The sequence below is a fragment of the Temnothorax nylanderi genome, unplaced genomic scaffold (assembly GCF_030848795.1).
Source record: "Temnothorax nylanderi isolate EJ_2023f unplaced genomic scaffold, tnyl_v1.0 TNYL_tig0304_pilon, whole genome shotgun sequence".
Taxonomy (NCBI): domain Eukaryota; kingdom Metazoa; phylum Arthropoda; class Insecta; order Hymenoptera; family Formicidae; genus Temnothorax; species Temnothorax nylanderi.
In genome coordinates, this window is record NW_027249366.1 from 201,100 (window position 1) to 223,721 (window position 22,622).

Sequence of the window (22,622 nt, forward strand, 5' to 3'; positions counted from 1 at the left end):
TGAAATTCGTCTAATCCTCGCGACATCGCGCGGACGCAATAAATTTCCGGGAACAATGGACACGTCAGATGCAGCGCGAACCGCGAACGACCGCGAATCTGTGTCAAATATCTCTCAACCGCCCGATTGTACGGAGGCAGAACACCAATTATGTGCGGGATATATTTGGCGTGACCGGTCGACCTCGCGTCGTTGTAACGATGTAATCGAACGATTCGCGAGCTTTCTTTTAACGGACGAAGATATTGATATCGCGCCACAGAAGTTCCGTTCCTTTTTTCATAAGAAACGTTTTTCGGAGGTCTCGAACACAGCGCCGGAGAAAGAATGAGAGATCGGCCACGTCGCGCTCGCGTCACGCGTGTTTGCTCGCATTAGCATTTTGCAGGAGAGAGCAAGGCGGTGGGATTTCCACGCACGTCTCTCCCGCGACACTATACTTACAATTGGGCGTGCGCGCGGACGCGAGATAAAGAGCTCACGCGAGACGCAGGGGAGAGAAGAAGTTTCCGAAGTTCTGGGACGGACCGGTTCTGCAACCCAGATGTATTAAATCATGAGCTTAGTAGTAAAGTTAGACGGCTTCAAAGCGGGATCCCCAGCAGGTCAATAGGATGGCCTCAAGGTCACCGCTTTTGGGGACCTCTCCTTTTACCGCCGCGATCCTAATGCTAAGCGCCCGGCATATCTGCGACCGATGATTTTTCTTCCCGGCTTGAAGTCGCGCGAACCGATCTCGTTTCGCGGTCGTTTAGCATCTGCTTTCGAAAATATTATAGGATTATTATATCGCATTAAACGCGAAGGAGAACATAAATGTTAAAATATCAGGAAGCTGCAGCCATTGGAGAGGCTTATTACGTTCTCGTAAACGGTGGCGAATCGGCGAGCGCGTCGGAAGAGAAAAATTACGTATCTGTCGCGGTAAGGATCGACGGCGGGGAAGTTGCGGGGCGAGTTGCAGGGTGCCCGATATGCAATTATCAATTATTATCATTATAGCGTACGGCGCGTAAGAACGCGCGTAACGCGCTTGTATCCCGTCTAGGGGCCTATCTTGTGGGAACGTCTACGCGGCGTTGTGCGCGCGCGGACTCCTTTTCTTCCAGATGGACGATACGCGCCTGCTTTACCAGGTCGTTGCGTCTACTACTCCCTACGCGCGGCACTCTCACGACAATGCGTTAGGGGAGTGTACACGCTTATGAATGCGACGTACGCATTCGAGTTGTCCTTATTAAGGTATGATGCGGTCTTGGCAACGCGGTCCGTTTCCTTCTGACGAGCGCACTTAATAACGCTTTTAATTAAGCGCGGCGTATCCGCGGCGGAGGAACAAACGTATCGCACGACTGTCAACGGAGAGCTGAGCGGAGAATTTCTACATTAATTCTATTATCCTCGAAAGCATATATGGAGCAATGTGATATCAAATTAATCGTAATAATATTCGTGACGGAGCGAGTCTCATCGGTGCGTTTCGAATTGCGTTGGAAATTTTCTTTCCTAGAAATCGAGGCGGTTAGGAAAATGCGGCTTGAGAATCAGCTTATATTCACTTGGCTGGTAATTAGTGTGCTAATTAAACGTCTCTCGCTCTCCGGGCGATACTGGTTCCCGAACTGTCGTTCGACCTCGCGGAGAGACAAAATTTCTGTCTCTCACCGTCGCGTTCGGCGTTTCGCAAGGCGGGAGAGAGAACGGGAATTTAAACCGTGGGCCGGATAATCATATTCCACGACATTTCGCGGCTGCGTCGAATGAATGCGTATCGCATTAGCGACTAGGCGGTCGGCGCAGCCTCTATCTGTAATTCGATGGCTCGGACACGGTGCGAGGTGGTACTCCGCGCCCCCTCCCCCCCCCGTCGTAGATTATCAATTTATCTGGGCACGCGCTTGCACACTGATAGCGGCGAACAAGCGCGCGGGATCCTCTCTTTCGCGTACGCTTTAATAACTCGCGTTATTGTCACGGTTTCATGCGCGCGACAGCGTATTAAGCACTCCCCGGGAAACGTCATTGATGTAAACGTCAATGGGACGAAACGCACGGCCAAACACAATGACGAATCATCGACGGCTAGTCATCGATATTTTTATAATGTCGTATAAATCGAATAGCCTCAAAACCGTCGGATATTCCTTTCGCCACGTAGAATCTTCAACATATTTCGGGTCGATTTTTTTTACGATATTGCGGAATATCTGGTAGTTCTCAGATGATTTAAAGGAAATGTGAAAAGAATTAGACCTGAGGAGAGGAAAAGTAAACGATAAAATCGTACATTTTACAATTAGTTTCAGATAAGTATCGATTTAAGGAAATGCTACGTTGGATCTTATTTGCGCGAAGATATATACAATACAAAAAATCGAAACGGTGCGATAAACGATAACCTGCCTCGACACTTCCGACGAGAGGAGATAATCACGGAATTAATCAAAGGCAATATCACTCAGAGGAAATGATGCGACAAGCGCATTAATCTTGCGTATTATCCGTGCAGACGCTCAAATTGACCGTTCATTCAACAGGAATAGAATCCAAGCTGAAAGGAAAATATCCTTCCGCGAGTGCTCCGTTTTTTTTTTTTTAATATTTTTCTAGAACAACTAGAGAAATACGTGCGAAGATTACGTTTCGCTCTTACCGTTTTAACTCTTTCGGTTGATCTACACTCGGCTACTTGTTGAACCAGGGGGGAGAGAAAAAGACTGACCGATGAGAGAGAGCTCGCGATGCGTGTGTGCGGCAACGTCGGCCGGCGTTCGATCGTAATAGCCGTAATAGGCGGAAACAACGACGTCGCGAAACAAAGAGTTAATCCGACCGAGAAACGGTACATATCTCGTTCCGTGCGTATACGTGCGCGCGCGAATTGCATCCCCCCCGCCCCCCCGTATTTCGCGATAACCCATCAGACGCGACGGGAAAATTTGCGCGAGGACGCCCGCCCCCGCGATCGCACGCTCGCCGGTGCAATATCAATTCCGCGATGATTGACATCTGATGGCTTTTTCTAGAGGGGGAGGAAAGGGGGAAGAGGGACAAGGCGACGCGCGCGCGAGGGAGGGCGAACTGCCACCCCCTCGGTTCGATTCGCCCTGCATTTTCTACACGGGGAGAAAACCGGGAAATAAACGACGATCGGGAAACTCTGACCGGGAGAGTCGAGGGATGACAAAAAAAAAAGAACACAACGCGCCCTAAATGCGCGGGAAAAAGGCGGATACGCCCTTTTTCAGTTTCCGCGTTTTCCCGGTTCGCCTCGTTCCCGTCGCAGAAGCGCGAATAAACGAGAACGTTAAGAAGCTACCGCGCTACACAATTTCTCTTCGTACCTTCCATTATTTCATTCGAAAGAGGGAAAATGTGGGTTTCCGCGTGGCATTCAGCTACCCCGCTGCACCCTCGTCTCGCTTTAAGCGCGAAAAGTATAGAAGAATGCGACTGAGATGGACAGAACTCTCTCTCGCGAGTTCATCGCATCTCAGATATACCTTCATCTCCGTCGCTTCGTCCCGCCTTAAAACCGCGCGCCGTTTCGCGCCGTTCAGGTACAAAAGGCGTGGGAAACACGCCGAAGATCGCGTTTATTAAGATAAAAAAAGCAAACTTACGAGAGAGAGAGACAGAGAGAAGGAGAGCACTTTCACGCCGGTAAAACTGAATTTCTATCGCGAGTATCGCGAGCAGGCCCGGCCCTCGCAGGCCGCGTTCGCGTCACACATTCCGCGCTCAAATTGAAAGGCGATTCAACTCCCTCGCGGAGGGAAGGAAAACTGGACGGAATCGCGGAGTAAAGAAAAAAAGCGCGATTCCTCGTTTCTACCTTCTCTCAGATTGGGAGACCACGAGTGGGAGGACGAGCGGTCAAGGAGGCACGAGCGAGGGGAAAGAGTATCCGGAGTAAGCGCGTACCTACCTGTCATCGTGCAGCCGCTTGAGGTCGGTCATCTCGCGCTCGAACTTGAATTTCGACACCTCGCAGAGCAGGGCGTCCCGTTCGCCGGAGACCTCGGCGAGCTCGCGCTGCAGCCTCTCGATCTCGGCGTACTGCCGGCTGATGAGCTGGTTCTTCTCCTCGAGGATGCCCTCGACGTCCGGGTCCAGGAGGGCGCCCGCCGGCGCCGTCTCGCCGACGCTGCCGACGCTGCCGCCGAGCACCGTGCTCATGCCGTTTGTTTACCTCCGATCCTCGCGCTCTTTCTCTCTCTCTCTCTCTCGCTCGCTCTCGCTCTCTCGCGCGCGCGTGCGAGAACGTCGCGCGAACGTTGTTTCACCCCCCACGTCTTCGGGGAGACGTACGACGGACGGACGTCGTCGTCGACGCCGCCGCCGTCGCCCTCGTCGCCGTCGGCGTCGGCACGATCACGCGAGAGGCGCGCGCGCCGATTCAAGACGGGCGGCCGCGAATCCGCGTTACCGTCGGCGTCGGCATATCTCACGGTTGAACGACACGATCAACGAACGTCACTGCAGCGCGCGAGAGACGAGGCGAGGCACGCACGACGCGACAACCCCTCATCGCACACTCGCCATATTGCCGAGCGGAGCCGCGGTCGCGTTCCTCGCGCTCGGAGTGTCGGACCACTCGGACCGCGCCGCGGTTCGATTCCGCTGGTCCGCCGTGTCGGGAGCGACCGCGCGTGCGCGCGTCGCCGCCGGCGACACGCCTGGCGCCATCGCGCCGTTCCCGCCCGTGGCTCGTCGCCGCCGCCGGTCCGACAAGTGTATTTTCGTTTTGCGGGAAATTTCGAATTTCAAGATTACGTTTACGTATTGTCTGCACGAAAAAGGTTCATGTAGACAATAGAACCAATGTAAATTATTGTAAATCAAATGATTAATTGATTAATTGATTTCTTTAAACTGTATTTTTGCAAAAAATAATCATACAAAAATAAAGAGTAGGTTTAAACTAGATTAGATTAGATTAGATGTATTTCAATTTTAATTTATTTATTAATTATACATTGCCATAAAAGATTATTAATTACGCTGGTCTTTAACAGCTTTTAAAAGATAAAAAGCAGTATATATTGTTTAGCTCACAGTTGCGACACACAATATGCATAATGTATATTTTCTTTTTTCGCAGGTATAATCAAAATATTTCAAACCATTGTTAATTTTTTCTGACATCTCAGAAATGCTCAAACTAAATAATAGCGCTGAAAATAAAATAGCATACAAAATAGAAAACGCATTATATTTTCCGATATTTCGAAATATAAATCTTCGATAATCCGTATAGATTATTCATTATTTACATAGATGATACATTAGTATACATTGTTTACATAGTATACGTGTAAATGTATTAGATTATTATATTTTAAACATTGCTTCCTCTAATTTTTCAATTTATTACCCAGGTAGCAGAGTGACGTCAAATGACGTATTAATTCCGTCTGACGTCTTCTAACGTCATTAAGATGTCTTTAGACGTACCATCTTGCTACTTGGGTAGATATATTACATAACATATATTAAGAAACACGGTTAATCTTAAAGTAACATGCGTATATTTCTATACATTTATAAACATTTCTTCTTTAAAAAGATATATAAATGCTTTTATATATAGACACGCGCATAAATTCGAATATGCGTGAGTAATCGACACGTGACAGATTTCAATTCGCTCGTGACGGCAGGCGGCGGGCGGCGCTGTAATCGATCCCCCTCCACCGTCGAAGAGGGCCGCCGTGGTCTCGCAGATAACCTTAAAAGTACGGGAACGTGACCGCGATAGGACGACCGCGTGATAATCGCGTTCGGACGACTCGTGACTCGTCCCGATTGACAGTTCCAAACCGTTCGAACGGTTCAAACGTGCCGGAACGTGCGTGCGAGGAGGCGACTCCCTTCGTCTCTCGAGAGCGCGGGGGAGGAGCATGCGAGTATTCACGGGTATTTCTGAGCTGAAGCTGAAGCCGCGATTCCCGATTCGAAGATGCTCGCAGACCCTCGTGCACTCGCGTCGCAGATTTTCCCCGAGTTATCGGAATTCCGGAAATGCATCACCCATTGTTGCGGAAACACGCGGACCGTACAATAGCCCTTACGACACGTCGTAACGTCTCGTTCCCTACGTGGCGGGGATTTAAACGCCGCATGTTTTCTCAGCGACACCGATGGCACACGCGGCGGTGTTGATAGGTTATACACGCTGATACACGCTTTTCAGTGCTCGCAGGAAACGAATCATGATCGCGACAAGGAATCAATCGCGCGCGCGGCTCTTGATCTCTCGCGATTGAGCCTTCAAGGAGTACAAGATTCGCAAATTTAATATATTTATTTTAAAAAAATAAATTATACATTTCTTTTCTCACCCTCCAATTTTTCACGCATTTTCCGTCGCGTTTTAATAAATATGTGGCATAAATCACGCGCATGTTTCCTTCGACGTGGAGTGTTTTGAAAGTTTTTGTATTTTCGTTCTGAAGTTTCCCGATGTTTCGATAACTGTAGATACAAACTGTAGACAGCAATAGATATGAAATCGTAGATATAAGTGCGACAGAATTTCTCGAGTAAAATGAAATATATTTTATAAGTCGGCACGTAACAGGTAAAATTATTATCTACAGAAGTAACATGTTATACCGTTGTACATTCATGGAAGATCCTGTTGTCGACGTTTGAAGATGGATTGTGACGAAAAGAATTTGATAAATATTGATTTGCAATGCCACGTGGGCCACGCGTATATACCTTAAATTCAGTGCTTGTGCCGTGTCTTTGTCATGCAAAATAATGGCAAGATACTAGCAACTACTGATCCCGTGAATTTATATCGTAATAAGAATCTAGTGCCTCCTTGGGAAGATATCACGAGCAATTTTCTACTGCAAGTGAGAAAACGCGTCTAGTTCACGCCACAGCGAATCATGACTGAGATTGGTATAGATAGTCTACGAAATCTCATCACGCACTTCGCTAAGAACACGTACAGGACCAAGGATGCGGATGTTACAGTAGTTGTCCCATTAATATTTTATACGATTAAGCACATCCGTATTGAACTCTTGGTAAAATTAATGGACCATATCTTTTTGCAGAATCAGGAAATCATGCAGAGATGTGTGCTGCTTGCGGCCTTTGATTACGAATATTCTACAATAGACAACAGCGGAGGTGAACTTTGCGCGCATTATCCCAGTTACCTTATAATATTAGAACATGACAAGTTTCGAAATTCGAAAAACTTTGACGCGCTAGCGGCAGCGCCAGTTCCATGCGTCATGGAAAATACATACGAGAGCATATTGTTAAGAAGCAAGCTCGTCAAACTGATGACACAATCAAGATTTGCCAGATGTCGTTCAAGATTTCCGGTGCCAGTGATACTTTACAAGGGTAGGCACGTATGCAGATCCTCAACGTTATCCAGCGGCCCAGAAATGTTCGGTAGAGCCGGATTAGATTTCTTGCTATCTAGTGTAGCTAGCAGCAGCGCCAGTTCAGCGCAGCCAGATACACAGGTGGAGGAAAGCCTACCCGAGGAAGAATCGAAGCTCACTGACTTGAAAAATAAAGTTAGATATCACGATATAGAACTTCTCAAGACCCTTAATGTAGGAACCATCGTAGACTTCATGGTGGAGAAGAAGAAAGTTAAATATGGAATGACGTAAGGATGATACTAAGTATCTCTCTTGTATTTGTACGTGTCATGAAGCAAATACTTGTTGAGGGCTAGGCTTTACTATCTGTTAAACTTTAGTAATAGCAAGAACTTACAAGTAAGCCGGTTACCTTCTACCCTCACGATTGAAATGAGACTTTGGGAAATGATTTAGGCATGCCTCAGGATCATTTAAAGCTAGTCAGATTTGCTGCAAAATTCCCAGGAGCACCAGAATTCGGAATCATTGTCGGGGGCATGGTGGGGTCTACCACCTAAACTAGTAATTGCATTTGCATATATTTCTATGGGTAACGTTGTTTCTGAATGTTCCCTTAAAAAGAAGGTAACCGACTTGTTAGTAGTATAATTATTAAAAGAAATATAAAAAGTCGTTTTTGTGTAAGAAGAATAGAAGAAAAACAAGATGGCTCTATAAAACTATTTATTTCATTAAATTATTTATAAACGATGAGTGAAAATCATAGTAATAATAATGTTTAGTATGAAGCATGTACAGCTTTTCCAGAAGAAAACTGCATACATAGAGAATAGCTATTCCAATAAGAAGATGTTCATCTTTAAAAACAGTAAAGTTCCATAATAATAGTCCTTAGTATGAGCGGTCTGTTTTATTCTATGAATCCACTTTTAGAGGCCCTTAAACAGAGCTCTTTTGTTCGGTACTCAGCGTAACATCGTCGGAGAAGGTAGACCAAGAGAGGCGGTACAGCAACTTTAAACTCATTTCACTGCCATATCCTGGATGTGAATTCTTCAAGGAATTTAGAGACCAAGATTACCGATCGAAGGATCTGGTATTCAACTGGCGCCAGAACTACATAGACGCGCCAATATGTGTACCTGAAGACCCAATCTCCAGTCAATTACGAGTCAACTGGGATCAGTATACGGAATGGAATCTAGTCAAATTAACGCAGAACTATTTAAGATTAATACTGAGATATCTGAGTGATAGTAATAACGGATTACTAATTCACTGTATCTCAGGTATGGACATATCGTTCTATTAAAATGTCCAAAATAAATATTTTATAATGAGATTAATGTGTTATTTGTAGGTTGGGACCGCACACCGCTATTTATTTCATTACTGAGAATCAGTCTGTGGGCTGATGGGGTCATTCATACGACATTGGATTCGTATCAACTACTGTATTATACCATCGCCTATGACTGGATGCTTTTTGGACACGATTTAGCAGATCGACTCAACAAAGGAGAGGAGATACTTTTTTTCTGTTTTGATTTCTTAAAGTACATTGAAAACGAACACTTCAGCATACACAAACGTTACGAGAGAACGTCGAAGCATAGTGAATCGGACACTTTTGTGATTGACAGCGATTCTTTCGAAATCATTACAAACTCTAGTTTCAGTCCCAAGAACAGCTCATCCAGTTCTATTGAACAAAATAGCGTAGATGGTGATTCATCGCCAGCTGTGTTTCTTCCTGACTCCTTGGACAATCAAGAAGACTCACGAAACAATGTGTATGATTATTTTAATTATTTATTTTCAGGAATTTTTTATTTTTATATTAACGTCACCTGTTATATATTTCGATCAGGTTTCTAACATATCTTTATATATGTTATAGAAATGTTGCACACGGGACACTTAACACATCTCCAAATAAAGATGGTGGGGCTGCACAAGAACCGCGTTCATCGTTGCCTGCAAATCGTACATCTCCGATTGGTGTTCCCATACCACGCAATTCGCATGTTCGACAACGAAACGATTCGACGTCTTCAGGAGATTCGTGGCAATTGGTAACAGGGACTGGTAGCTTATGTGGTTCCACGACTGCTAATGCTCTACATCTAGACAACGTATCAGCGCCCGATTCAGATTGCAAGCCATCATGTGCTACTTGCCGTAGAACATGGCGTACGTCGCAAGAACGTAGCGCGAACCTAAATGACGATGAAACTTGTGTATCCCAGTGAGTCTTTAGTGCAAATTTCTCAGTTGAATCGGATTTGTTTCTTTTATATAATTTGCAACTTATATTAAAAATTTGATTCTAGACGTAGAGAACGGTTGCATTGTCTTCGAAATATATTTTATAAGGCTTATGGACCTCATGGATTTCGATTGAAGGACGAATCAGGTGGAATCAGCCAATACTTTGGAAATATTGTTGGGATGACTTCCATTCAACGCACATCCTAGTGACAAATGTTATTGAGTGACTTTCCAAGAGCATGAATTTATAGTCGATTTTTTCTATTCTAAGATCATTAGGACATTGCTTCTGTTCTAATTATTTCTTATTTTCTCCGATATGCAGAATTTTCTTGCGTATATAAAAAGATTTGCGTGTCTTGTTTTTAACTTGTTTTTTCTAATCCATGATCAGATGTAAATAAGAAAGCAAGAAAATTGTAATTCAAAAGAAATTTAGCTTATAACGGAAAAATATAGAACAAAAGATCTTAGAATATTAAAAGTCGATTATATTGTTAATAATACTTTTGTCCAATTAATAATTTTATAAACTGAATTTATAAAATAAAAATGAGACGATTGTACATTATTGTTTGTCTCAAAATTGGACTGTTATACAAGCTGTAGCACGATATGTGCAGAAATAATTGAATAAAACTTGATATTTTTGTATGTCTACATAGGCAAATATGTTATTATCATTTTCATCTCTTTCTATATAAAATTAATATTAATTCTTACCAATTGATTATCTATCTCTTCATAAATTCCACATAATCTCATATTTTGAGACAATAAATTTTTCTAAAAGAAAAAAGCAGGTAAAATTACTGAATAGATTCTTTTTATTTTAAAGATGAAGACATTTGTTTTAAAAATATATTAATTTGTAATTATATAACATATATGTAAATAAATATATACAGTTTTTACATTATGTATAATGTGTACATATATATGGAAGGAATATATATAATCTATTATCACAGAAAATTACAGATTCATTACGTGGACAATTCTCGACGGTGGAACATATTCTCTACAAAATGGACATTGCGGTTTAACGCGCAACCACTCACTAAGGCAGCTCCAGCAAAACAGATGACCGCATAGCGTCGCAGTCGTTGCCGTTGCTTCGAGACACAATTGACAATTGTGACTGATGGATTTAGCATTATTTACAGCGGTAGTGTCTTGCAATGTGCCGCTCTGCCAAATTCTCAACAGACACTGAATTAGAGTAGCAACTCCTAATAATCTTAATCCCCAGCTGACAGTGTCTACTGGTCGAGGACCATATACCTTCAAATCATTACATAAGTATAACAATGGGATTCCAATATTATCAATATCTGTCCACAGAACTTAAAATTTACCTTTGTATAATCTAATCCGGCAATTCTTCTACCTAGGCTGTAGTATCTGCCACAAATGTAAAATAACCCTTTGTGGAACAATACAATTATGGGTATCATTGTCCGCAACCTCGACAACAAGGTGTTCAAAAACGTTATTGCCGCCGGAGTCAGCTCGCTGTTTGGACGATTCACGCGCGCTTGTAACCGTTCCAGTAATTTGAGCAACGTTCTCTCACCGAGGCATTCTAAAACTGCAGCCAATACCCTCACCTAATAAGGAGAAACAGAAGCCAGAATTTAATTGAGTTATCGGAGGGCTTGCTGTAATGGATCTCTCGAGCTGAACGTACAGTTAACGTTGGAACTCTACGCTGCTCTAAATTGGCCTGCACTATACCGGTGTACTCCTCGCCCAACGTCTGATTGCCCATGCCCGACGTGAAAACAAAGTATAACAGCTTGAGCGGAATGTCAGACCGAATGTGTTGAATTAACGTTCCGTGCACTCCGAAATTCTGCGATATCTCGGAGAGTTTCTCCCGCAGGTATTTAACGAAATCGTCATCCCGTTGATGCGATCGCAATATTTCCGCCTGACTCGCGCACTTCAGCTTGCGGCTGGGCCAATTCTCGTTGGTCCCCATTCTTTCGTGGTCGCAGCACGTCGGAGTACGATTACGCACGTCGGAGTGCGAGGCGCGCGATAGTAAAAGGCGAAGTCATGCGCGAACTCTAAAAAAAAACACTTTCGTTCAGTTTCGTTCAAGGTCCAAAACATTCTCGATGTTCCGATCTTTGACTGTATAACATGGACTGCTAGCAGCAACTTCAGACTGGATGTCAAGATGTATCGCGCCGACATCGACTAGTTGAGAAATGCGTGAACTAAAACCGACGTCATGTCGATAACGTATTGGTCACGTCGGTCATGTCGGTCATATCAATCATGTGAGGAGCATAAATGAGTTCCGTTACCCGGTGAGCTACGGTGCAGAGCGGTGCAGATGAGCGCGCTACCTCTAGGTCGGTTACCGACCTACTTACAGGCACGGTCGATAAAAGGTTCAAATACAGAACCGCGAACGCGTAAAAATGGTCAGTCACGCTGTATTGCTCGCGCGTGCATTTGATTAAAAGAACATTTTTAATACAATTTGATACACACAATTAATATTTATTACATACAATATAACAATCATAGGTGATTATGTAATTATAATTGTATTATGCATCTGCAACTATTATTCCACCGACTAAGTATGTGTTTACTGGAATAATATAATTATAGATAATATGATAATATAATTACAACATAATTACCTATAATTATTCTATTGTATATGAAAAATTGTTTCGCGATATTTTATAATTTTTACGATGTCGTATTATTTTCAGTATCTTATTTATAAGTAAATAAAATATTAAAATTAAAAGCTAAGTAATGTTACGGCCGATATTCCGAGCAATATTAGGGTATTAATAAAAAGCTATATATACATTTTGAATTATAATTATCGAGTCAACGTTTCGACCTACTTGGTCTTTCTCAGGGCATTACATTCAAACTTACAAGTAATATAAATAAAAATAATTATAACTGTTAGAGTTCACATTATCAACACTGAAAATTATAGTCATCGCCGATGGAACGATTACGACACGCAAAAGGAATAAAGTCAAAGCCAACTTCGAATTAAACGCCGTCACAGGCCACATAATTACAATAATTGTTACCGATTACAATAAATCCTGATCTGAGTTGCAGCTGACGAAGATGCTAATTTCGTGCATTTTCTGTATATTTTAAAAGGGGCAGTCCTCTGTATGATCCTGGTATCAGCCATGCTCAACGTCGGAAATTGTCATGTCCAATATTAAATGGAAGTAGAGATTGGTTTTGCGTCAAGAACCTTTTAAAATATACAGAAAATGCACGAAATTAACATCTCAGTCAACTGCAACTCAGATCAGGATTTATTGCAATAGGTAACAATTATTGTAATTTTGTGGCCTGTGACGGCGTTTAATTCGAAGTTGGCTTTGACCTTATTTCTTTTGCGTGTCGTAATCGTTCATCGGCGATGACTATAATTTTCAGTGTTGATAATGTGAACTCTAACAGTTATTATTATTTTTATTTATATTACTTGTAAGTTTGAATATAATGCCCTGAGGAAGACCAAGTAGGTCGAAACGTTGGCTCGATAATTACAATTCAAAATGTATATATAGCTTTTTATTAATACCCTAATTAATTAATATTGCTCGGAATATCGGCCGTAACATTACTTAGCTTTTGCTTTCGACGAGCGACGTCCTATTTTTTAATATTAAAATTAAAGTAGGTAAATTAAGGATTAATCGGATACGAAATCTATTTTGTAATATTTTATGAATTCCTAGATTCTTCTAATTTGAACATTAAGTTTATAATGCGATTTTTATCCATTTTTGCTTTTTACAAAATGTCTTTCCTAACATTGAAATATCTTCTTATATAAGAAGAAAATATTTTTATATGTAAGTGATGGTATCTCGTGTTTATGGTAATTGGAATTATTTTCTGCGAAAGAGAAGCCATTTTTTATGTGCTATAAATTGTGAAGAAGTATATAAAGTCTGCGATATTATCACGTAGCTGTTAACCATTATTTTCACAAATATTATATTATTTTTATTATCTTTTTTATACAAAAAATTAAGAATTAAACGGATAGAAAGATATTCGTAACATGATATATATGTTGTCGAGATGTTTCGAGTTTCGAGATGTTCCTTGTCTTAATATTTGGTTGTTCTGAAAAGAACCGATTATTTTGCTTGGCCCTGGAGCGAATTTTAATAATCCGTCCAGTAATCATTTCTTTCGATAATATGATATATCGTGCATTAACATATAGCGTTTTCGATTTTTGATTTGTTGACTCGACCCGACTCGGGTCAGATTAAAAGATCGGAGAAATGATAATGAAGACGGATTATTAAAATTCGCTCCAGGGCCAAGCAAAACAATCGGTTCTTTTCAGAACCACCAAATATTAAGACAAAGAACATCTCGAAACTCGAAACATCTCGACAACATAGGGGAGACCGGGGCTATGTGTCCACACTTTACGCTTTTTTCAAGTTTACTAAAAAACTAATAAAGATATTTGGCTAAAATTTTAATGGTATAACCTTTCAACCTTGCTATTAAAAAAAAACATAATTAGAATCGTTGATCTTTTAACATTTTAAAGAGGCGAATTTTTTAAGTGGACAAGTCAAGCGCAGACAGATAGCCCCAAATGCGGGGCTATCTGTCCACATTCGAGGGGCTATCTGTCCACATAATAAAAAACACATTATATTATTTTTTATACTTATTTATAATATTATTTATTATTAATATATAATATTGAAAAAACTGCCTAGTCGTTGAAGTCAGAGAAGTAGTAGGCACTTTGTGCAGATTTTTTGACAAGTTTCCTGCGTAGAGCTGACTTTTCTTTATATACGGTGGCATCAAACTGATTTTGAGTCTGTTGCAAAATCAATGTGATGAGTTTCTTTTATCCTCTCAATTCTTTAATTTTTTTTTTATTTGGGGTCTACTTTATCCTCGGCAGCGTTTGAAATAGAAAATACTCAATAATTTAAGACAAACTCATATATTTAACTTAACGTGTATTTTTAAAATAAAAATTTGGTGACAATTCTTGAATCGCAGGATCAAGTAGTTGCTCGTAGGTCACTTTTTTACAGTAGCGAGTAAGAGCCGGAACATTTATTCCAAAATCTAACGCTGTTTTTACGAAAAGATTCTCGCTCAATTTTTATTCCTTTAATCGCTCTAAATATAATTTATTGGATATGTCTACCTTATCCATTTTAAGGAAAGTCTTTCTTTTGTAGTTACGCACCATTATCTATTTATAAAAGAACAATTCGTCATTGAAGTGTGGACACATTGCCCCATCAAAAATAGGACAGATAGCCCCGACCATGTTTTTCAGTCTTTAACATGTTGCCAATTTTAGATAATGCGGAATTAAGATTTGACGCTTCTCACACCTGATAACTATATATTAATTGATAATATTATGAATTGCTTACTTTAATTTGAATTAAACTACTGTCGTACAGCAAATTTTTCGACAGTCGAAAAATGTGAATAATTGTTTTCGCTTTTCTTTTAACGTATATAGCGTCTGCGAGAGGCATCGCAAAAAAACAAACAACATTTAAGTATCTTACGTAGGGCATTTTTCAACTACTTGTTACAATGTTAGAGACATCTGTCTCTTAAAACTTGAAATAGCAGTACTGTGGACACATAGCCCCCGTAGACAGATATAGCCCCGGTCTCCCCTATATCATGTTACGAATATCTTTCTATCCGTTTAATCCTTAATTTTTTGTATAAAAAAGATAATAAAAATAATATAATATTTGTGAAAATAATGGTTAACAGCTACGTGATAATATCGCAGACTTTATATACTTCTTCACAATTTATAGCACATAAAAAATGGCTTCTCTTTCGCAGAAAATAATTCCAATTACCATAAACACGAGATACCATCACTTACATATAAAAATATTTTCTTCTTATATAAGAAAATATTTCAATGTTAGGAAAGACATTTTGTAAAAAGCAAAAATGGATAAAAATCGCATTATAAACTTAATGTTCAAATTAGAAGAATCTAGGAATTCATAAAATATTACAAAATAGATTTCGTATCCGATTAATCCTTAATTTACCTACTTTAATTTTAATATTAAAAAATAGGACGTCGCTCGTCGAAAGCAAAAGCTAAGTAATGTTACGGCCGATATTCCGAGCAATATTAATTAATTAGGGTATTAATAAAAAGCTATATATACATTTTGAATTGTAATTATCGAGCCAACGTTTCGACCTACTTGGTCTTCCTCAGGGCATTACATTCAAACTTACAAGTAATATAAATAAAAATAATAATAACTGTTAGAGTTCACATTATCAACACTGAAAATTATAGTCATCGCCGATGAACGATTACGACACGCAAAAGAAATAAGGTCAAAGCCAACTTCGAATTAAACGCCGTCACAGGCCACATAATTACAATAATTGTTACCTATTGCAATAAATCCTGATCTGAGTTGCAGTTGACGGAGATGCTAATTTCGTGCATTTTCTGTATATTTTAAAAGGTTCTTGACGCAAAACCGATCTCTACTTCCATTTAATATTGGACATGACAATTTCCGACGTTGAGCATCGGCTGATACCAGGATCATACAGAGGACTGCCCCTTTTAAAATATACAGAAAATGCACGAAATTAGCATCTCCGTCAGCTGCAACTCAGATCAGGATTTATTGTAATCGGTAACAATTATTGTAATTATGTGGCCTGTGACGGCGTTTAATTCGAAGTTGGCTTTGACTTTATTTCTTTTGCGTGTCGTAATCGTTCCATCGGCGATGACTATAATTTTCAGTGTTGATAATGTGAACTCTAACAGTTATAATTATTTTTATTTATATTACTTGTAAGTTTGAATGTAATGCCCTGAGAAAGACCAAGTAGGTCGAAACGTTGACTCGATAATTATAATTCAAAATGTATATATAGCTTTTTATTAATACCCTAATATTGCTCGGAATATCGGCCGTAACATTACTTAGCTTTTAATTTTAATATTTTATTTACTTATAAATAAGATACTGAAAATAATACGACATCGTAAAAATTATAAAATATCGCGAAACAATTTTTCATATACAATAGAATAATTATAGGTAATTATGTTGTAATTATAATTATCATATTATCTATAATTATATTATTCCAGTAAACACATACTTAGTCGGTGGAATAATAGTTGCAGATGCATAATACAATTATAATTACATAATCACCTATGATTGTTATATTGTATGTAATAAATATTAATTGTGTGTATCAAATTGTATTAAAAATGTTCTTTTAATCAAATGCACGCGCGAGCAATACAGCGTGACTGACCATTTTTACGCGTTCGCGGTTCTGTATTTGAACCTTTTATCGACCGTGCCTGTAAGTAGGTCGGTAACCGACCTAGAGGTAGCGCGCTCATCTGCACCGCTCTGCACCGTAGCTCACCGGGTAACGGAACTCATTTATGCTCCTCACTGTACAGTGCCCGTCAATGATTGCTTTCCAGGCTTCCAGTTGGTAACGCGGGCGCGGACTTATCGACTGGATCGACAGTGACCGATTTGACCGACTTGATCGTCGAAATCCATTATGCCCGTATCACACTTCACACTAGCGATTGGCGATAGCGTCTACGTTTGCGTTTACGTCTCTTGACCAATCAGAAAGTAGCTGCTGGAGATTGCGATTCGCGATTTCCGTTCTGATTGGTTAAAAGACGTAGACGCAAACGTAAACGCAATCGCCAATCGCTAGTGTGATACGGGCATTTTACAGGTTGAATCAATAAAGCGGGGAGCACACACTTCTGCACAACGCATAATGCGTAAGCATAAGAAAATTGATTGGTCCATACACATGTGCATAAGGAAATAGACCAATCAGTTTTCTTATGCTTACGCATTATGCGTTATGCAGAATTGTGTGCTCCCCGCTTAAAGAATAATACGCGCGCGATTTATTCCAAATATTCAAAATAATACTAAAATATAAAAATAACATTGAAATAAACTTAAATTAGAAAGTATTGTATTTAATACAATTATGTAAATAATATAATATACATACAATTTTATAAACATGAAATTGTTTATTGGTGTAATGTTATTGTATAATTTCCTATGTTTACGCAATTTTATAAGTAATTGAATATATATAGTGTATGTTGTATAATTATATCTAATAAACAGACACTTGCATTCAATTATATCATTTGTAAATATTAGCGATTGTAACATTGCAGATCGCGAAATAAATAAATTTAGTATAAAGAGATGGGAAAAAATAAAGTAATGAATTCAAAATTATAAACAGAGTAATTTAAAGTGACTGTTTTATTAATAAAATTATACGTGAGGGATTGTTCCAGCGTTAAATAATTTTAGTTCTGAAAATAATCGTTTGAAGCAATGGTTCTGAAGAGAATCGTTTTACAAAATATTTTATAAAATAGTTTACTATTTGTTTCGTGCAATATTATTCACGACAGTTTTTGCTGTCTGCTGTCTCGCTTTACTCCATAACATAAAAAACAATTGCTACGAAAAGACAGTCGACAAGAACAATGTTCAACTGTTATTCTTCTTTTATGAGCTTGCTCTCGTACCGTGCAGCTATGGCAAATCTCGGTGAAGCTTATCGTGGCCGTATTATAGGATTATGGGAAGGTGGCATGAGTGTAAATGATATTGCACATCGCATCGGTTGCAGTAAAGTGAGTGTGCGAACTTGGATCAAGCGATTTCAAGAGGAGGGCATGGAAGGTCTTAAAGATAAAAGAAAATTTAATCGTCGTTTGCGATCTACAACTGCTGAGCAAGATATTGCTTTAGTCATGCAGGTAGATGAAAATCCTTATCTTCCAGTGTCGCATTCTGTAAATTCATTAGGTTTACAGATATCTGATAGGACAGCGCAAAGGCGTCTGCACGAAACGAAAGTGCATTGTTATAAACCACAACGTAAGATCCTATTAACGGATCGACATCGCAAGGATCGTGTCGCTTTTGCGGTGCATCAGATTAATACAGCTTCACCGGAAGATTGGGATCGAACTATTTGGACTGATGAGAAGGTATTTTGTTCGGCAAGTGATGGACGTAAATTTGTGTGGAGACCTGAAGGCCATCGCCTTGATCCGAAATATGTGCTTCCTCATGGGCGAAGTGGACGCATCACTTGCGCTATGTGGGGATGGATCAGTGCTGAATGTCCGGGAGAACTAGTTGAAGTATCATCGCATATGGACGCCTTAGAATATATAGAAATTCTGGAGACCGTTCTGCTTCCCAGCGTTCGCAGAATTTATAGTGAAAACGACATGCCGATATTTCGATTAGTGCAGGATAATAGTGCTATTCATACCGCCTACATAGTAAAAGAGTGGTTTGCCCAACACCCAGAGATCGAAGTTCTTAACTGGCCAGCTAAATCCCCGGATCTCAATTTGATAGAAAATATCTGGGCAGTAATTGAGAATTCGTGGGAAACTCGTCATGAGAGAACTAAAGCACAACTAATTGCTCACGCACAAACTGTATGGGATGATCTCAGACAAAAGCCTGAACTTTTCCAAAACCTACGCGACTCTATCGAAAAGAGATTAGACCAAGTAGTTGCACGCAACGGGTGGTGGACCGATTACTAAACAGCTCTTTTTAGAGCTTCAAACGGTTCTTTTCAGAACCAACAAATTATTTAACGCTGGAACAATCCCTCACGCATAATTTTATTAATAAAACAGTCACTTTAAATTACTCTGTTTATAATTTTGAATTCATTACTTTATTATTTTCCATCTCTTTATACTAAATTTATTTATTTCGCGATCTGCAATGTTACAATCGCTAATATTTACAAATGATATAATTGAATGCAAGTGTCTGTTTATTAGATATAATTATACAACATACACTATATATATTCAATTACTTATAAAATTGCGTAAACATAGGAAATTATACAATAACATTACACCAATAAACAATTTCATGTTTATAAAGTTGTATGTATAATATATTATTTACATAATTGTATTAAATACAATACTTTCTAATTTAAGTTTATTTCAATGTTATTGTTATATTTTAGTATTATTTTGAATATTTGGAATAAATCGCGCGCGTATTATTCTTTAAGCGGGGAGCACACACTTCTGCATAACGCATAATGCGTAATCATAAGAAAACTGATTGGTTTATTTCCTTATGCACATGTGTATGGACCAATCAATTTTCTTATGCTTACGCATTATGCGTTGTGCAGAAGTGTGTGCTCCCCGCTTTATTGATTCAACCTGTAAAATGCCCGTATCACACTAGCGATTGGCGATTGCGTTTACGTTTGCGTCTACGTCTTTTAACCAATCAGAACGGAAATCGCGAATCGCAATCTCCAGCAGCTACTTTCTGATTGGTCAAGAGACGTAAACGCAAACGTAGACGCTATCGCCAATCGCTAGTGTGAAGTGTGATACGGGCATAATGGATTTCGACGATCAAGTCGGTCAAATCGGTCACTGTCGATCCAGTCGATAAGTCCGCGCCCGCGTTACCAACTGGAAGCCTGGAAAGGAATCATTGACGGGCACTGTACTACATGTGCACGTGTTTCTGCGAGTGTTTTGCTATCAGAAATAAATTAAATAAAAAAATTAGTATAATATACAACAATATGGTCGCTTATTGTTTTGTTGAAGGATGCACATCAAGTAAATACAAAAGGAGGACTGAAAGACATAAGTCTATCGTGCTTATGTATGGGTAAGTCAAAGTTAACCTTAAATAAATATGTATGTATATATATATATATATATATATATATATATATATATGGTTATAGCAAATAATCTTTCATATTTTAAGAATATAATTCTATTATATTTTCAGATTCCCCACTGATAAGAAACTGAAAGAAAAATGGATAAATGCATTACTTGTTTTAAACAAACAAAGTAATGCTTGTAATCCCTTAAAATACAGTAGAATCTGCATCAAACACTTTTCGGAAGACCAAATTGAACAATTTGGATTGCAAAGTGTTCGTTTGAAAAAGAATGCTGTCCCAAGTGTATTTCCCAATGCAGAACAAAGGTAAAATATAATAAAAACTATTTATAATAAAACATTCAGTTTTTTATTCCTTTCTGCTTATTAATAAAAAAATGTTTTAATTTTAACGCAATATGCTTTAAGATACTTTTTATAATTTGAATATATAAATAAAATATGTATTAAATATATATTATTCTCTCTTTTTTCTTTAATTAATCAAATTGTTTATTAATTGAATATTTTTACAGTAAGACAATATCTGAAAATGAAGATAATTTAAATCCTAACGAAATCGAAGAAATTGATCAATTTCAAATAAACCAGCTAATTATTCAAGATAAAAATTCAGTTAAATATAATGAAGCTAGTGAAATTAATTTAAATGAGCTACAAGAAAATATTGAAAAAGAAACACCCATAAGTAGTCATCATTGTAGCGAAGAAACTGATGTATTCTCTTCCAATATGCAAGTTGAGGAATGCATTGAGGATAAAAGTGTTGCAACGTTTACCAAGAAGATTAGATATCCTGGAGAGATAACGGATGCCCTAATAGAAAATATGTCTCGAGATGAAATGATAAATGTCATTAAAATGTTAAGAGAAACGACAAGAAAGAAAAATATCACTATAAAACGTTTGCGAACTCAACTTTCACGTAAAGAAAAGAAAACAAACAGCTTAAGCACATTATTAGAAGATTTAAAGCAAAAATATAGTCTTTCTTCTGATTGTTGTGGGACATTACAGGTAAATAAAAATTAAATTTATACTTATTTTTTTGTATATATAATGTATATATATTGTGTATTGTATTTATATTTTTATATGTTGTACTAAGTTTTAATTGTACTCAATGATCAAAAATTATTACTAGACTTATATATACTAGATTATACTAGATTACTAGATTATATTAAAGTTAATTTACATTAACATTTACTCGTTTACGCGGAGTAAATTATCGTAAGTTACTACAAAATCCCGTTTACGCGAAGGAATTATCGTAAGTTTCTAAAGAAGTAACGCTCGCGTAAACGTAGTAATTATCGCATTATATACATATAATATAACATCGAGACATTTAATCTGCAATCGAGTCTGCAATAACATTAATTAATGATATATATTACTGTTCATACCTTTGTAGAGATATGTATAACACAATCATGTTGAAAAAATAATCAGAAAACGCCCAACGCCATTCGAAGGAGAATCGTTTGTACTCGTTTGTACCTCCGTTTAAATCGTTTGTTCCTAAAGGTTTAAGGAATTAGAGGGGGTAAAAAAACGCCAGCCCCAAACTTTAAGATATCAGAAAACGCCCAACGCCATTCGAAGGAGAATCGTTTGTACCCGTTTGTACCTCCGTTTAAATCGTTTGTTTCTAAAGGGTTAAGGAGTTAGAGGGGGTGAAAAAAACGCCAGCCCCCAACTTTAAGATATCAGAAAACGCCCAACGCCATTCGTAGGAGAATCGTTTGTACCCGTTTGTACCTCCGTTTAAAACGTTTGTTCCTAAAGGTTTAAGGAATTAGAGAGGGTGAAAAAAACGCCAGCCCCCAACTTTAAGATATTGGAAAACGCCCAACGCCATTCGAAGGAGAATCGTATGTACCCGTTTGTACCTCCGTTTAAATCGTTTGTTTCTAAAGGGTTAAGGAGTTAGAGGGGGTGAAAAATACGCCAGCCCCCAACTTTAAGATATCAGAAAACGCCCAACGCCATTCGAAGGAGAATCGTTTGTACCCGTTTGTACCTCCGTTTAAATCGTTTCCTTTCTAAAAAAAGGCATGTTAAGTCGATAGTCGAATTTATTGTTGCCGCTTTTCCGCGATGCTAATTGGTTTTCTCGCTGCGCTTACTTCATTTGCAGCTGTCATCGTATATTTTGACAGTTGTGTGTATCAAGAAATTAATAGTGTAATAG

The 22,622-nt window shown here is 39.0% G+C and overlaps 4 protein-coding genes across 7 annotated transcripts in view; 2 read left to right on the forward strand and 2 right to left on the reverse strand.

Annotated features, from left to right (window-relative positions):
* Siz (Brefeldin-resistant Arf-GEF family protein schizo) overlaps window positions 1-4,570 on the reverse strand; it is a 43,496-nt gene extending 38,926 nt beyond the window's left edge. The window contains exon 1 of the mRNA XM_071719630.1: window positions 3,929-4,570. Within this exon, the coding sequence (XP_071575731.1) occupies window positions 3,929-4,179 (251 nt within the window). The 5' untranslated portion in view covers window positions 4,180-4,570. The remainder of the gene's footprint in view (window positions 1-3,928) is intronic.
* A 1,125-nt stretch (window positions 4,571-5,695) lies between these two features.
* Window positions 5,696-10,292, forward strand: Edtp (Egg-derived tyrosine phosphatase). Of its 4 annotated transcripts, none has more exons than XM_071719623.1 (7): window positions 5,696-6,168; window positions 6,459-6,989; window positions 7,074-7,645; window positions 8,331-8,650; window positions 8,722-9,154; window positions 9,262-9,609; window positions 9,695-10,292. In XM_071719623.1, the coding sequence occupies exons 2-7, from the start codon at window positions 6,903-6,905 to the stop codon at window positions 9,837-9,839; spliced, it is 1,905 nt and encodes a 634-aa protein (XP_071575724.1). In that variant the 5' UTR covers window positions 5,696-6,168; window positions 6,459-6,902; the 3' UTR covers window positions 9,840-10,292. The 4 variants fall into 4 exon arrangements, with proteins under 4 accessions (XP_071575724.1, XP_071575725.1, XP_071575726.1 ...); XM_071719624.1 differs by having other exon boundaries at window positions 6,603-6,989; XM_071719625.1 differs by having other exon boundaries at window positions 5,696-5,919.
* Window positions 10,293-10,441: 149 nt separating this feature from the next.
* Pex10 (peroxin 10) lies at window positions 10,442-11,784 on the reverse strand. Its single transcript, XM_071719627.1, has 3 exons — window positions 11,323-11,784; window positions 10,991-11,242; window positions 10,442-10,916 (listed from the first exon to the last, which is right to left on the reverse strand). Exons 1-3 carry the CDS (start codon window positions 11,614-11,616, stop codon window positions 10,608-10,610), a joined length of 855 nt encoding a protein of 284 aa, XP_071575728.1. The 5' UTR covers window positions 11,617-11,784; the 3' UTR covers window positions 10,442-10,607.
* Window positions 11,785-20,224: 8,440 nt separating this feature from the next.
* On the forward strand, window positions 20,225-21,908 carry LOC139780897 (uncharacterized). Its single transcript, XM_071719629.1, has 3 exons — window positions 20,225-20,401; window positions 20,528-20,731; window positions 20,941-21,908. Exons 1-3 carry the CDS (start codon window positions 20,238-20,240, stop codon window positions 21,455-21,457), a joined length of 885 nt encoding a protein of 294 aa, XP_071575730.1. The 5' UTR covers window positions 20,225-20,237; the 3' UTR covers window positions 21,458-21,908.
* The last annotated feature ends 714 nt before the right edge of the window (window positions 21,909-22,622 follow it).

Bases quoted from the DNA above. Each gene is read 5' to 3' on its own strand.
- Edtp (XM_071719623.1), top strand. From the start codon at position 6,903: ATGACTGAGATTGGTATAGATAGTCTACGAAATCTCATCACGCACTTC. The intron at 7,646-8,330 runs GTAAGGATGATA...TTCGGTACTCAG, and splicing joins AAAGTTAAATATGGAATGAC to CGTAACATCGTCGGAGAAGG. The intron at 8,651-8,721 runs GTATGGACATAT...TGTTATTTGTAG, and splicing joins ACTAATTCACTGTATCTCAG to GTTGGGACCGCACACCGCTA.
- Pex10 (XM_071719627.1), bottom strand. From the start codon at position 11,616: ATGGGGACCAACGAGAATTGGCCCAGCCGCAAGCTGAAGTGCGCGAGT. The intron at 11,243-11,322 runs GTACGTTCAGCT...TCTCCTTATTAG, and splicing joins GTAGAGTTCCAACGTTAACT to GTGAGGGTATTGGCTGCAGT. The intron at 10,917-10,990 runs GTAAATTTTAAG...AATGATTTGAAG, and splicing joins CCGGATTAGATTATACAAAG to GTATATGGTCCTCGACCAGT.
- LOC139780897 (XM_071719629.1), top strand. From the start codon at position 20,238: ATGTGCACGTGTTTCTGCGAGTGTTTTGCTATCAGAAATAAATTAAAT. The intron at 20,402-20,527 runs GTAAGTCAAAGT...TTATATTTTCAG, and splicing joins TCTATCGTGCTTATGTATGG to ATTCCCCACTGATAAGAAAC. The intron at 20,732-20,940 runs GTAAAATATAAT...ATATTTTTACAG, and splicing joins TTTCCCAATGCAGAACAAAG to TAAGACAATATCTGAAAATG.